Consider the following 13,884-nt stretch of genomic DNA (forward strand, 5'->3'; position numbering starts at 1 on the left):
AGTGACTCAATCAAACTATAAAGAAAAAATAATGAAAATGCTTGCATGAATCTTCATGTAAAATCAATGGCATAGGATTTAGATGTGCAATACTTGGGGCACATCTAGATGTGCTTTAGAAAAATTGATATAGGTATAGTAGACATAGAGGTATATATATCTCCAAGGTACGGAGTCAATCTAAGAAGTGTGGCGCCACGTCCTCATCAAGACTGAAAAGTCTAGGAACAGATTTCCTCTCTTCTCTAGCAAAGAAAGAAAAGACAGAAAATATGCGAAACGCAAGAGATAGATTGAGATGCTGGAAATTCTATTAAAAAAGATTAAGATGCTGGAAAACGTCACTCGTAAAGACCGTCCGTTGCATCCCCAAATGGCTCGATCGGTCCACCCAAAGACAAGAAAGCGCCCGTCTCTCCTTTCGGTCTCTGCCCACCCGCTCTTAGCTCAACTCGTTCTCATCGGACCGATCCATGGCGCGTCGACACCTATGCCCGGGCAGCAAAACCCCTGCCGCATTTTTCTATCCTATCGCCGCGTTAGTTTAATCGGAACGGTCGGGTAAATGAGCGATCCAGGCAGTAATCCAAAGGTAACCCAAAGGCAGCGAGACCAGGGCGACAAGCGGAACCATCCAAACAGAGTTGAGCCAGGCTTTGGTGTCTTCCAGCGCCGGGTCGTCAGTGGCAATGGCCCCTGCCGGTCTCGCCGGCCGCGAGTCGCGTCGGGGGCCCCGCCGCCGTCCGACGTGGCCGACCGCGCGGCCCCACGTGCCCCCGCCGGGCTCGGCCAGGGACCTCCGCGTGGGCCACGCCTGCCCCCCGCGACGTCTGCATGGCTTCATCCCCTTCTCCGGCGCGCCGGCTCCCCTATATAAACCCCTCCAGCCTCCCGTAACCAACCGCCTCCTCACACACACTCCGCGAACCAAGCCTTCCAGCCAGAGCAACAAGCCGGCAAGAAACACCCACCGATATCCGCCCAGCAGCAGCAACAGAGCTCGGGCGACTCCCTTCCTTCCTTGCTCGCTAGCTCTGCGCGCCATGGCTCCGGCGACGGCGGACGCGGCGGGGGCGGCGGTGGGGGGTCGGGTGAAGACGGCGCTGGGGGTGGCGGCGTGCGAGCGGGACGCGGAGAAGCTGGAGCTGATCGAGCAGCTGACCAAGGGGTTCGACGACGAGCAGCAGAGGGTGCTGGCGGCGATCCTGGCGCGCAACAACGGCGCCGAGTACCTCCGCCGGCACGGCATGGAGGGCTGCACCGACCGGGACGCCTTCAAGGCCCGCGTCCCCGTGGTGACCTACGAGGACCTCCGGCCGGAGATCGAGCGCATCGCCAACGGCGACCGCTCCAACATCATCTCCTCCCACCCCATCTCCGAGTTCTTGACCAGGCCGGTACCACGCACCTCTCCCCCTCCTCCCTGCCCTTTGCGTGCTCTAGCCAGCCAGCCAGCACCGAGTACTCATTTAATTTCTCCTTGCTGGGTGAATGAATGAGTGGGCTAGCTAGCTGTTTCATATCATAGTGGGCGGTAAATTGACGTTTTACTTAATTAATGCAGCTCGGGGACGTCAGCCGGGGAGAGGAAGCTAATGCCGACGATCGAGGATGAGCTGGACAGGAGGCAGATGCTCTACAGCCTCCTCATGCCCGTCATGAACCTGTGCGTGCTAGCTCTCTTCTTCTTACTGTCATCCAGTTACTTAATTATTTTTGCTTTTGTTTTCTTCCTCGCCTTAATTTGGTTGATTGCACCGACGACTGGATTTAATGCTCGTTCGATCGACTGCTCGATCGATCTGCATCCAAATTAAGACTTATTAGAGATGCTAACCAAATCCTACTATATTATCTTAGTTATCACATCACCTAATAAGTTTGTATATATTGCTGGGATGGGGTTCAGTTAAGCTACATACGTATGTCTCTTGCTAGTTGCTAGGCTTGGCAATCAATCATGAAATGGTCTGTTACACATGCTAAAAATAACGGAACAGAACAAACATGATGGAGCTAGCCAGCAGTCATGCGTTTGTGGCCTCCTTCCCTCCTGACCTCAGCCGGGCTTGGCTAGGAAATGCGGCAACTGCTGCCTGCTGGGTCGAGGTCGCTCGCTAACTAATCATTCATCCACACGGGGCCTAAAATAATGTGTTTGTATCTTAGACGCCAGTGATGCCTTGGGCGATCCTTCTACTTTTTAGGCGCCAAGATTCCTCCCCCTAGCCTCTATTTGTAAACCTCCAACGGCCGGGCCGGCTAGCTTCCTAGAATAACATTGTGGCGTTTCAAAGTCTATCGCATGATGCCTACGTGCGCACGCACGTAACCGGCCGGGACGTTGGAGTGACAAGGCGACAAGTGCCATATCTTCCATGTCCCGCCAGAATAAGCCACTGCAGCACATTCGGAGAGCGGACAGGACCCAACCAACTTGCAAATATATACATGTAATGTAAACACACACACACACACACACACACACACAGAGAGAGAGAGAGAGAGAGAGAGAGAGAGAGAGAGAGAGATTGTGAGATATGCGCGCGCAGACTGCATGGGCAAAAAACAAATCCGTTTGCTTCCGTCTGCAGCGCTCCAACATTGTTGTATATTTATGCACGGCGAAAAGAACGGTGCAACAACTGCGCACTGTGTGTATTGATCAGTTGGTCAAATGCTCCATTTCTTCATATATATATACGGGTCGTGTTAACATCAACCGATCGATCGATCGTCACGCCGATGTATATATGAATATGAGGGTCCTTTCCGGATCAATGATTAGCACTAGCCAGCTAGCTAGCTAGCTAGCTAGGCGTGCACCAAATTCAAACTGGGGTACAAAACACTTTCTAGCTTGATCAAAAAATTTGGGGTAAAATTAATGCAAAAAAAAGGAACATGATGGAGGAAGCATGGCATGCATGAGTGACTGATTGGACGAGAACGTGGCATGCATGCAGGTTCGTCCCGGGGCTGGACAAGGGCAAGGGGCTCTACTTCCTCTTCATCAAGTCGGAGACCAAGACGCCCGGCGGGCTGCCGGCGAGGCCGGTGCTGACCAGCTACTACAAGAGCGACCACTTCAAGTACCGCCCGTTCGACGCGTACCAGGTGTACACCAGCCCCACGGCGGCCATCCTCTGCACCGACTCCTTCCAGTCCATGTACTCGCAGATGCTGTGCGGCCTGCTGGTGCGCACCGAGGTGCTCCGCGTGGGCGCCGTCTTCGCGTCCGGCCTGCTCCGCGCCATCCGCTTCCTGCAGCTCCACTGGAAGGAGCTGGCCCGCGACATCGAGACCGGCACGCTGAGCGCCAAGGTGGCGGAGCCGTCCATCCGCGCCGCCGTGGCCGAGGTCCTGGAGCCCAACCCGGAGCTGGCGGCGTTCGTGGCGGCGGAGTGCGGCAAGGACAACTGGGAGGGGATCATCACCAGGATGTGGCCCAACACCAGGTACCTGGACGTGATCGTGACGGGGGCCATGGCGCAGTACATCCCCACGCTCAAGTTCTACAGCGGGGGGCTCCCCATGGCGTGCACCATGTACGCCTCCTCCGAGTGCTACTTCGGGCTCAACCTCCGCCCCATGTGCGACCCGTCGGAGGTCTCCTACACCATCATGCCCAACATGGGCTACTTCGAGCTGATGCCGCACGACCCGGAGGCGCCGGCGGCGGCGGTGTCCAGGGACGACCCGCCGCCGCGGCTCGTGGACCTGGCCGACGCGGAGGTGGGGAAGGAGTACGAGCTGGTGATCACGACGTACGCGGGGCTGTGCCGGTACCGCGTGGGGGACATCCTGCAGGTCACCGCGTTCCACAACGCGGCGCCGCAGTTCAGGTTCGTGCGGCGCAAGAACGTGCTGCTCAGCATCGACTCGGACAAGACGGACGAGGCGGAGCTGCAGGCGGCGGTGGAGCGGGCGGCCAGGCTGCTGGCGCCCTACGGGGCGAGCATCGTGGAGTACACGAGCGAGGCGGACGCGACGACCATCCCGGGGCACTACGTGGTGTACTGGGAGCTGATGCTCAAGGGCTGCCGCGAGGCGCTGTGGCCGGAGGCGGCGGTGTTCGAGCGGTGCTGCCTGGAGATGGAGGAGGCGCTCAACTCGGTGTACCGGCAGGGGCGGAACGGCGACGCCATCGGGCCGCTGGAGATCAGGGTGGTGCGGGGCGGCACCTTCGAGGAGGTGATGGACTACGCCATCTCCCGGGGCGCCTCCATCAACCAGTACAAGGCGCCCCGCTGCGTCTCCTTCGGACCCATCATCGAGCTGCTCAACTCCAGGGTGCTCTCCAAGCACTTCAGCCCCGCCTGCCCCAAGTACGGACCGCCAAAGAAGTGACCACCAACCGTTTGATCCATCGGTCGACGGATTATGGCGTCGATCGGTCCGTCCATGCCATGATTCAGCTAGCATACATACACTACTGCTGCTGCTACTAGTCGATGTGTCTACTAAAATAATGCTATGTACTACCTGTTTGTTTGTTGTGTCCTGTGTGACAATTCCTAGCTACTTTTAATTGCTGTTGGCTGGCTCGTCGTCCGGTACTTATTAGATTGTGCTAGTAGTTACATGATGCAACTATCTGTAGTGTCATTTCTTATGTGGAGTCAAGTCAAGTGGCGTGTGTTTGTAATGCTAAGTTGGAAACGTCATTCTTGGCCTAATGCATAATAGACCGGCCTTGTCGGGTATCCATCCATCTCACCTTTCTTTGTTGACGTACGTATTCATTACATACTCCATATGTTTTCTTCTCTCTGGTTTTGTTAGAGGGAGCGACGGTGTTCATCTCCAGTGGAGCATCGTCAGACTACATACATACCCCTCAACAATATTCAGTTACTCCTCTTCTTTCAGGCATCCACAGTGATTACATTACATGCATGTCTGTCTGTTGTTGACTATGCATGTCTATGTTAATGTAACCCATTCCGGTATGGTAGACTTAATTGGATACTATGCTAATGTTACATCACTCCTAGTATATTTTTACAATATGATTCCTTTGGTTAAAGAAATAAGCATAGGGTCACTAATCTAGTACTGAGTGGCCCTACATACTAGTACGTCCCACTCCCAACTTCAGACAGAACTTCTAACTCCTTGTGGTTGCTCTCAATTATGAAATAATAGAACTCTAAACTTGTCTCAACCTACTATAAGTTGCATACAGAAGACAAGTAAGAGAGTGGGACACCGTGATTGTAATGTAACTTCTCACATATTGACCGAGATTTTTTCCTCCCCATGTACACTTGACATTTTGCACATCTGAAGTTGAGAACGCATTTCCCAAGGGCTAGAAGAGCAGCAATTTATTGGGAGAGTGGCATAATTTCAATTTCAGTAGTAATAACAAGCAAAAATGTCTCCATGACCTACATAACAAAACTTTGCAGCAATATAGAAAATATGCATATAGGTGTCTTCATATACGTCGATTGTTCTGACATATAAATTATCAAGTATCGAGAAACAAGAAACCCCATATTACAATTACGGGTCCACATTCCGTCTTGCACGTACATAGATGGTTGTGGAAATCCTAAAGATGATTATTTAGATTTATTGTTAGATATTCCAAACATGATATTTGGTCTTGTGTTCCAGGAAGGTGTCCACTGCACCTTCATCTCAGAACATCCGGAAGTCTTCTCAATTTTGGTCCATGCCCCAGGCGTTTTGGCTTTATATCCTATGTTAAATAATTGAAATGTCATGCACTGGAGTTCAAAATTAAAATACTCATAATATTCAAAATGCCTAAGAATGAAGGGGATACTCTCATGAGTCACAATCTGCCCATTGTAACTAGAAGCCCCTTTAAAAATAAACTGAATAAGGGTGGACCTATAGAAGGGTTAGCTACAATTTACCAAGAAAATAACCAGAAACTGGCCAAGATTAATCACAAGTAGACAAATTCGATATGTCCACAATGAAATTCAATTTGTCTGTGTGCATTACTTTGCCCTTACTTCTCTGAGTTCTTCATGCAAACCTCTGGAAGTAGTATTTGCATACAGATATAATGGTCTACTTCTGCTTGACCTTAACTGTGACTGTCTGATCTAATCCAGATTGGTTTATAAGAAATAACTTTATGATGCAAACCACCAAACAAGTGCAATCAAGCTAAATCAGACAATTTAAGTAAGTGGAGAAAGAAACATGGATAGTCTATATACCTATATACTACCACTACATCTGCCTATTACTGATAAGACTCGCATTTTCAGCGAGTAACTGGGCACATATTTACAATGCTTTTGGTTTAAACCTAGCAGTATCGATATTGATCTGATGTAATACATAAAACGTACACACATATCTCTGCTAGTAGTTGTCAATGGGAACCACTTTTTGGTTTCTCCAAGCAAATGTCTTAAGCTAGATACAAGATCAACACCAAAGGCATCAATCACAACCTTGTCCGTCTGTTCTTATTAAGAACATGAAAAAATGCACAGCAATAAATAAAATGCACATCCTTTAAAATGTCCAGAAAACAGTTTGTTGGGCTATTGCAGGATACCTGGTCGAATATTGCTGTAGGGATCGCAAGTGTCGCCACTGCATTAGGGGCGTCTACTATTCCAGATATCCTACCCTCACATGGACAGCATGACAGTAAAAGATAGACCTGCATATAACCCAAAGTTAATACTGTAACTTCTTAAGATAAATGTTCCTCTAACACGATACTTGCAGGATGACAGTAAACCTACTGCCTACCTGCTCCTTGGAGTACCCAAATCTGGAAAGATACTCAATGGCATTGAGAACTGCACGCTTGTATGCGACTGATGCATCAAGGAAATGTTGTTTCCCTGACTCATCTACACTGATGCCCTCAAAGACTAACCATTCTGAGAAACGTGGCTCCACCGGACCTATCTCAAAGATAGGATTCACATGAAGCGCTGTTGGACCAACAGGAGTCAAGTATTCCTTCATCCCACCTCTTATGATCTCACACCTGCATAAAATGTGATGGTGAAATTAGTGGAATTTCAGAAGCACGGCACTAGAAGTAAATCACATGGACAGATTTTGTTATCTAACCAGCAAATTCAGCAACTCCTGCAAAATTGTTGAACTGAGAGTTGCAATTTATTAGGTACGATATGAGTTGCCAGTGTGGTTAGAAATAAGCTATGCACTAGCTGAGGAGTCTGATCCCACGAGTAATGCACTATACCACAGAAGCATCAGCCTAAAACCATGAAGACGCGACACATTAAACCAGTGTGGTGAGCTATTGTAGGCCTTGTGGCGTAGCGTAATACAGCTTGACCCAATGAATACATCTTCTATGCTCCTATCTCCATCTGTTTCTCTCTGCCCATCTGAATCTGACAAGTTTCAAGCAACCAGCTATGGAGATGCTTCCTCCTAATGTGTCAGCCTAGTTTCTTGATAAAGAATGGTGAAACCTAATGATGGGAAGTTCTCTCACATAATGGATCTGGGCTGTTGTGACTGATTCTTTTGGTCGACTCTTGGAGTAAGAGGTCCAGAAAACAACCATGAGATACCAGATGCGTTTAGAAGCTAATAAATGTAACAAGTATTGAAAAGTGTAGACAAGGACAAAGGCAATTACTTTAGCTCAAGGAATCCACTCATTTCTATTGCTCCGCAAAATGAGACTTCACCATCACCTTGGGAAAAGTGCATATCGCCAGTACTCAGATTTGCTCCTTCAACAAATACTGGTAGATAAACTTTGGAACCTCTGCTTAGATTCTTTATGTCACAATTCCCCCCATTCTCTCTTCCAGGAATAGTTCTTGCTGCTTCATTTGCAATTTTTTGCCATTCAGCAGTCCCTTCTTGAATCTGCAAACATTGCATGCAATGTCAACATATCTATTTAACCATATACATTTAAACAAAGTATCGATGAACATAGGACTTGAGATTTCAGATTGCTAGTTTCACGAACCTGACCAGTGAATCTGATATTTTTTTCCTGGCTGGCAATTTATATTTTGGGAGTATAATATGTTCAGTCTACCTATGTGGTGGTGATATTCTTGGCGAGATCATTCCTATATACACTCCTGCTGTATGGAAGCTTACAGTACCTACATGAATCAACATTTCCTTCTGGCTCATGGCTAACGGCATGCGTCAGGTCAATGACATCAATTATGAACTTTTTCTGACTTGTTCTTTGACTGTGTGGTTGTTAGCCAGACCTGGCCTGCCACCTATTTAATGTTTATTACAGATTGTCTCATGTAACTTGGCTGTATTATGGAGTTTATGGAAGCTAATGAATGATATGTGTTTCCAGGGGTGCTGAGGAGCATGATGCATGGACAAACTCGATGCAGTGATGGAAACTGCTATGCAACGATACGCAATCTCAGCTGATAGATCGCTGAATTTTGCTGGTGAAGAAGTGAGGTGAACAAATGAGGATCGCCTGGAGGGATCGAATGGCATGCTAATGATGATTCAGATTCCAGGTGATAAAGTTGACTGTTTTTGAGCTATGTGCTGTGGTCATCTCTGTTCACCGTCCGACAACAATGTTTACGAGTATAAAACATTATGTAATTTTCCAAGTGGTGTCTGTACACCTTAAACTTCAATGAAGCGCAGATAAATCTGTCTGTCCCTGAGGTCCTTCACATTGTAAAATTAATGCTGATTTCATTAATGCAAGGAAGGAGGGAGCCCCTGTTTTTTAACACAAATAGCTTATATCTCCTAGATAAATATCTGCATGTAAAACAGTTGTACTGGAATTCTGAGACACATAAGAAAATCAACTACTAATTATAGGTACTGCAGTTAAAGTGAAGCATTCATGAGGCAGTACATCGTACCTTTCCAAGTAAGCAGTTGTCAGAGGTTGGTAAATTAGCAAGGGGTCTCTGATGTAGAACTTCGCACAGTTTCAGAGACTCGTGACCTGTCTCGATCAATTTTCTTTCCCTTTCGTTCCATATATTAAGAAGCTCAACTGATGGTGCAGTTCCCACTATACCAGGATGAGTTAATCCCGGAAACCGAACACCTGGTATGCAGAAATGGAACTACTGAACGATCTAAAGCTGAAACGCTTCATTCACACAAGAACTTTTACCTGGTATCTGAGGGGAGTATGCATAAATTCCTTCAAAATACCAAATGGCTTTTCTTGCACTTGGAAAGTGGTCAGTTAAGAACCCGCCTCCATTCTCCCTTTCGAATATTCCAGTATAACCCCACTCGTCACCAGGGAGCGGACCGAGGTTGCAGATCTCTACCGCAAGAAGATCACCAGGTGAAGCTGGAACCCCTTCAGCATCAACTATTCTAAGGGGCCCACTGAGATAATGAGTCTGTAGAAAACCCATATTCAGTTTGGCACAAGACTTCCTTTTGATGAGAAATACTACAATGAAGCGCACATCAAACAACATCTCTTCCATAAAAAAATTGCATACTTACAATTGTGAGGTCCAGAAATTTGATATCATCTGCAGAGTCATCATCTCTAACCCGTCCTCCAGTCCAATCGACCATCTCAACACGGAATAATTCCCCTTCAGTTACATCAGCAACAGGAGGGATATCCGGATGCCAGCGGTTATGGAGACGAACCTTCTGCTCCCATGGCTTCTTCTTCACATCTATGGGCACCACAAGTCTGGGAGTCAGCGGAGCCATATTTTGTTATGTACCTTCAGAGCTTCATCCTTCTGTAAGCTCTGTGCAGCTTTATACTGGCAACATATCTACTTTTATGAGTCACACTGGAGCAAAACGAGCAAAGACAGAAAAATCCAGGGAAGACAACATTTTAGATATGCATCCACTTTGAAAGCACACTGAAACATGGATGGTGGTGTTTCCAAGGATTAGACACATCTTTACCTAGCAATAATAGAGTATGCTCAGAAGTGATTGGTAACCCATAACTGGGTCACCATCAAGTAACAGTTTTCCTGCTGGTCCCTCAAATTTCTATAGGCCACTCAGAGCTAAGAAAATGAGATATTTTCTTGTCCAAAGCAGTACCAAACAACTTGTGTTGTCGTATTCATTTGTATTTTTCACAGGCTGCGTCATGGATGACTTATGCTACTGAGGATGCACATAGTTAGCTTTTATGGCAGTATTAAAATATTAACTCAAGATGCATCCGTCACAACTTGCAGAAGCCCTTAATTAAGTATATATTAATCGTGTCTCCTTCTGCACCAAATCTAGTTTACTAGTACTCCCTTCAGTTCAGAATAAGTGACATTTCGGGAATCCATATGGTCTTCAAGTTGTAACTTTGACCACTAATTTCCACAATATGTATAAAACCAAGAAAATAATAACAATTTGGAAACCTTTTTTAAGACAAATGTGTAGATACGATTTTTCAGGTTTTCAATCTAAACATTTAAAATGGTATTGCCAGTCAAAGTGTTATTAGTTTGACTGAAGAAATAGTCAATTAGAAATGCATTTGTTCAAAGAAGCAAAACTCTATAACTAATAATGGCAGTAAGTTACAACAATGCTCATTTTTGTTAGAGTGACAAACAGCCTTGTAAACCTCAATATTACAAGAGCCAAGGATGCAAATGTATTGTTTTTACAAATGAGCAACAGAAGTCCATTGCACAATTCAGATTGACAGTTCAAAGTTCGTACTGCTTCTTTTTTCATGTAAGGACCATAACCTGCAGCCTGCAGGAGGTGTGTTTCCGAGAAAACTCAGAACTAAAGGGTTTGTGAAATAAGAGTTAAAGGCTTATCTTCTTTCCCAGAATATTAACATTTCTTTATTATGGATGACTATATGCACACTATCAGCAGTAACTAACAAACCTTTTCACATCAAACCAAGCATGTGTGCCCCAAGCAATGCCAGTCTCACTGGCACCAATTCAACAATGATTTAGGAATCCCAGCCGCATGTTTCTCAAATTCCTGCTCCCAAATCGATGTCCATGGTCTCAAGTTCTCATCCTCATGGAGTGATAAGCAAGTTCTTGCTTCTCTAAATGAGCATCAATCCACCCTCCAATGTTCCTCATGAAACACATATAATTCATCAGTAATACGTTTCTTTGGCCTGTGTTACCGCACAAAAGATCCTTGGATCGGAAACACTGGCTTCGTGCTGCCAGATTTCGGTGCCAACAGCCTGTCTCCTAACATCCTTAGGCTCCAGCCTGCATCCTTCCTCAATCCTTTCTTCTTCATCCACTGCAAGATCTCCTCAGCCTCCTGCCACCTCCCTGTCTCAGCATATAAATTTGCTAACAGCACATAATGTGAAGCATTATCAGGCTCTAACTCCACCAACCTTGTCATCACATGCTCACTCAATCGTGAGTCACCATGAGCCTTGCAACCCCGCAACAGTAAGCCCCAGATGACTGCATTTGGCTGTGACATTGTCTCAACAACACTAACAGCATCATCCAGGTGTCCAGAGCGACTAAGAAGATCAACCAAGCACCCGAAGTGCTTGATTCCAGGTTGAAACCCGTACTTTCCTTGTATGATCAGGTTAAATATTTTCCTCCCAATGTCAACAAACCCGGCATGGGCACATGCACAAAGAACAGAAATGAGCGTCACTGCATCTGGCCGGACACCATCAGCCTCCATCCTATAGAACCACTGAAGTGCCATTGTGCCATCCTGTGCAAGAGCAAGCGCTCCAATGATAGAGTTCCAGGTATAGACATTCCTCTCGGCCATTTCCGAGAATACACGAACCCCGTCGACGACATGTCCACACTTCCCATACATATCAACAAGTGCAGTGCCTAATATAACGTCCAGCTCCCATTCCTGCTTCTGCACGTACTCATGGATCCAAGTTCCAGTTTCGATGGCACCATGGGCCGCACATGCACCAAGCGCGGCGACCATGGTGACGCGGTTGGGGGCAACAGAAGCAGACAGCATCCGCCGGAATGTGGCCAGGGCGTTGAAGCTGCGGCCGCGGTTCTTGTATGAGGTGATCATGGTGGTCCACGCGACAACGTCCGGGTGGGCCATTTCGTCGAACAGCTGCTCGGCGTGGGCCAGGCATGGGTCGCATGCGGCGTAACGCGCGAGGAGGGCGTTGCGGACGTGGAGGTCGCGCGAGAAGCCGGACTTGGCCACCTGAGAATGCACGGCCCTCAGGTCGCGGAGGGAGGAAAGGGAGGTGAGGAGAAGCGGGAAGGTGTAGCGGTTGGGGCGGCCGCCGAGGCAGAGGAAGCGGCGGAAGAGCGGGAGCGGGGAGCAGCCGGGCGCAGGGCGGAGGGAGCGGAGGATGGAGTTGAACAGGAAGACGTGGGGGCGGGAGAGGGAGGCGAAGAGGGAGAGCGCGGGGGCGAGGTGGCGGAGGCGGCCGCAGGCGAGGAAGAAGGCGGAGACGACGGTGGTGGAGCGCAGGAGGGCGGGTTCGCGGAGGATGGCGCCGCGGAGGGGCGCGAGCGCGGTGGAGGAGGTGCAGGTGTTGATCGCGTGTAGCGTGCGCGTGACGGCGGGAGCCGGCGGCGCGGAGGACGGGCGGAGCGGCGGCGGCAGGCGGGCGGGCATAACGGCGGGGTGCGTGGTGGTTTTTCCGCCTCGCACGTCCGAACTGAAGTCCCGGCCCTTGGGGTCAAACCTGGTCAGACAGGGGACCTCCTATACCGCGACCTGCGCGCTGGGAAAGAGGGCAGCGCGCACACCCTCGCTCCCCACCCGCGATCTTGGCCCGGCCCAGTGCGGGGCGGGGCTCCCTGTTTTTTATTTTTCGTTTCGTTTTTTGTTTTTGTATTTTTTTGCTTCTTTATAAAAGTTCAGGTTTTCGAAAAAGTTTAAAATTTCAAAAATGTTCAAGAATTCAGAAAAATATTCTTTGAAAATGCATATTTTAAAATTTTATGAACATTTTTTTGTATTTTGATAAACAAAATTTATTTTTTAAGAACATTTTTTGTATTTGATGAACAAAATTTAAATTCAACGGATATTTTCTAGAATTTAATGGACAAATTTTGAATTCAAAAACTTTTTTGAATTCGATGAACATTTTCAAATAAGATGAACATGTTCTTAAAATTCATGAAAAAAAATTGAACTCAATGAACACATTTTCATTTTCAAAAAATGTTTGCCAATTTGGAAAATGTCCGCTGAATAAAAGTGTTCCCAGATTTCAAAAAATGTTCACCGGTTTGAAAAATGTTCCCACATTTCAGAAAATTCTCTTGAATTTGGAAAGAAAAACAAAGAAAATGAAAAAAATAGGTAAAGAAAAAACGAAAACTAAAAGAGAGAAAATAAAAGAAAAGGAGAAAAAAGAAAAAACAAGGATAGAAAAAAGAAAACCGGACGAAAATGAGTGGTTTGGCCAGCCTAGATGTGCATAGCAGGAAGCGGGGGGATGCGTGGTCGCTATCGGGCGACCTACGCGCCAAATAGGATCCCACATAACGCTGCCCGGTGATACGTCCGTTTTGCATCATGCTTTTATATCGATATTTATTGCATTATGGGCTGTTATTACACATTATGTCACAATACTTATGCCTATTCTCTCTTATTTTACAAGGTTTACATAAGGAGGGAGAATGCCGGCAGCTGAAATTCTGGGCTGGAAAAGGAGCAAATATTAGAGACCTATTCTGCACAACCCCAAAAGTCCTGAAACTCCAGAAAGTTATTTTTGAAAATAATAAAAAATACTGGAAGAAGAATCCACGTCAGGGGGCCTCCACCTGTCCACGAGGGTGGGGGCGCGCCCTACCCCCCTGGGCGCGCCCCCTGCCTCGTGGGCCCCCTGTTGGCCCTCCGGTGCCTATCTTCTGCTATATGAAGTCTTTCGTCCGAAGAAAAATCATAAGCAAGCTTTCGGGACGAGACTCCGCCGCCACGAGGCGGAACCTT

General features: G+C 47.5%; 2 protein-coding genes across 3 annotated transcripts; one reads left to right on the forward strand and one right to left on the reverse strand.

Moving 5' to 3' along the window:
• The first annotated feature begins 679 nt into the window (after positions 1–679).
• LOC123079273 (probable indole-3-acetic acid-amido synthetase GH3.2) lies at positions 680–4,706 on the forward strand. The gene is made up of 3 exons (XM_044502006.1): positions 680–1,393; positions 1,565–1,666; positions 2,967–4,706. Exons 1-3 carry the CDS (start codon positions 690–692, stop codon positions 4,348–4,350), a joined length of 2,190 nt encoding a protein of 729 aa, XP_044357941.1. The 5' UTR covers positions 680–689; the 3' UTR covers positions 4,351–4,706.
• A 705-nt stretch (positions 4,707–5,411) lies between these two features.
• LOC123079274 (formamidase) lies at positions 5,412–12,594 on the reverse strand. Of its 2 annotated transcripts, XM_044502008.1 has the most exons (9): positions 11,093–12,594; positions 10,837–10,884; positions 9,463–9,661; positions 9,116–9,353; positions 8,856–9,046; positions 7,622–7,857; positions 6,751–6,994; positions 6,551–6,658; positions 5,412–5,710 (listed from the first exon to the last, which is right to left on the reverse strand). In XM_044502008.1, the coding sequence occupies exons 1-9, from the start codon at positions 12,547–12,549 to the stop codon at positions 5,645–5,647; spliced, it is 2,787 nt and encodes a 928-aa protein (XP_044357943.1). In that variant the 5' UTR covers positions 12,550–12,594; the 3' UTR covers positions 5,412–5,644. The 2 variants fall into 2 exon arrangements, with proteins under 2 accessions (XP_044357943.1, XP_044357942.1); XM_044502007.1 differs by lacking the exon at positions 11,093–12,594 and having other exon boundaries at positions 9,463–9,644; positions 10,837–11,074.
• Between the last annotated feature and the right edge of the window lie 1,290 nt (positions 12,595–13,884).

The sequence above is a fragment of the Triticum aestivum genome, chromosome 3D (genome assembly GCF_018294505.1).
Source record: "Triticum aestivum cultivar Chinese Spring chromosome 3D, IWGSC CS RefSeq v2.1, whole genome shotgun sequence".
NCBI classification, from domain to species: Eukaryota; Viridiplantae; Streptophyta; class Magnoliopsida; order Poales; family Poaceae; genus Triticum; species Triticum aestivum.

Bases quoted from the DNA above. Each gene is read 5' to 3' on its own strand.
- LOC123079273 (XM_044502006.1), top strand. From the start codon at position 690: ATGGCCCCTGCCGGTCTCGCCGGCCGCGAGTCGCGTCGGGGGCCCCGC. The intron at 1,394-1,564 runs GCCGGTACCACG...TAATTAATGCAG, and splicing joins ATCTCCGAGTTCTTGACCAG to CTCGGGGACGTCAGCCGGGG. The intron at 1,667-2,966 runs GTGCGTGCTAGC...GCATGCATGCAG, and splicing joins CTCATGCCCGTCATGAACCT to GTTCGTCCCGGGGCTGGACA.
- LOC123079274 (XM_044502008.1), bottom strand. From the start codon at position 12,549: ATGCCCGCCCGCCTGCCGCCGCCGCTCCGCCCGTCCTCCGCGCCGCCG. The intron at 9,354-9,462 runs GTAAGTATGCAA...GGTTTTCTACAG, and splicing joins AATTTCTGGACCTCACAATT to ACTCATTATCTCAGTGGGCC. The intron at 7,858-8,855 runs GTACGATGTACT...CAATGTTTGCAG, and splicing joins ACAACTGCTTACTTGGAAAG to ATTCAAGAAGGGACTGCTGA.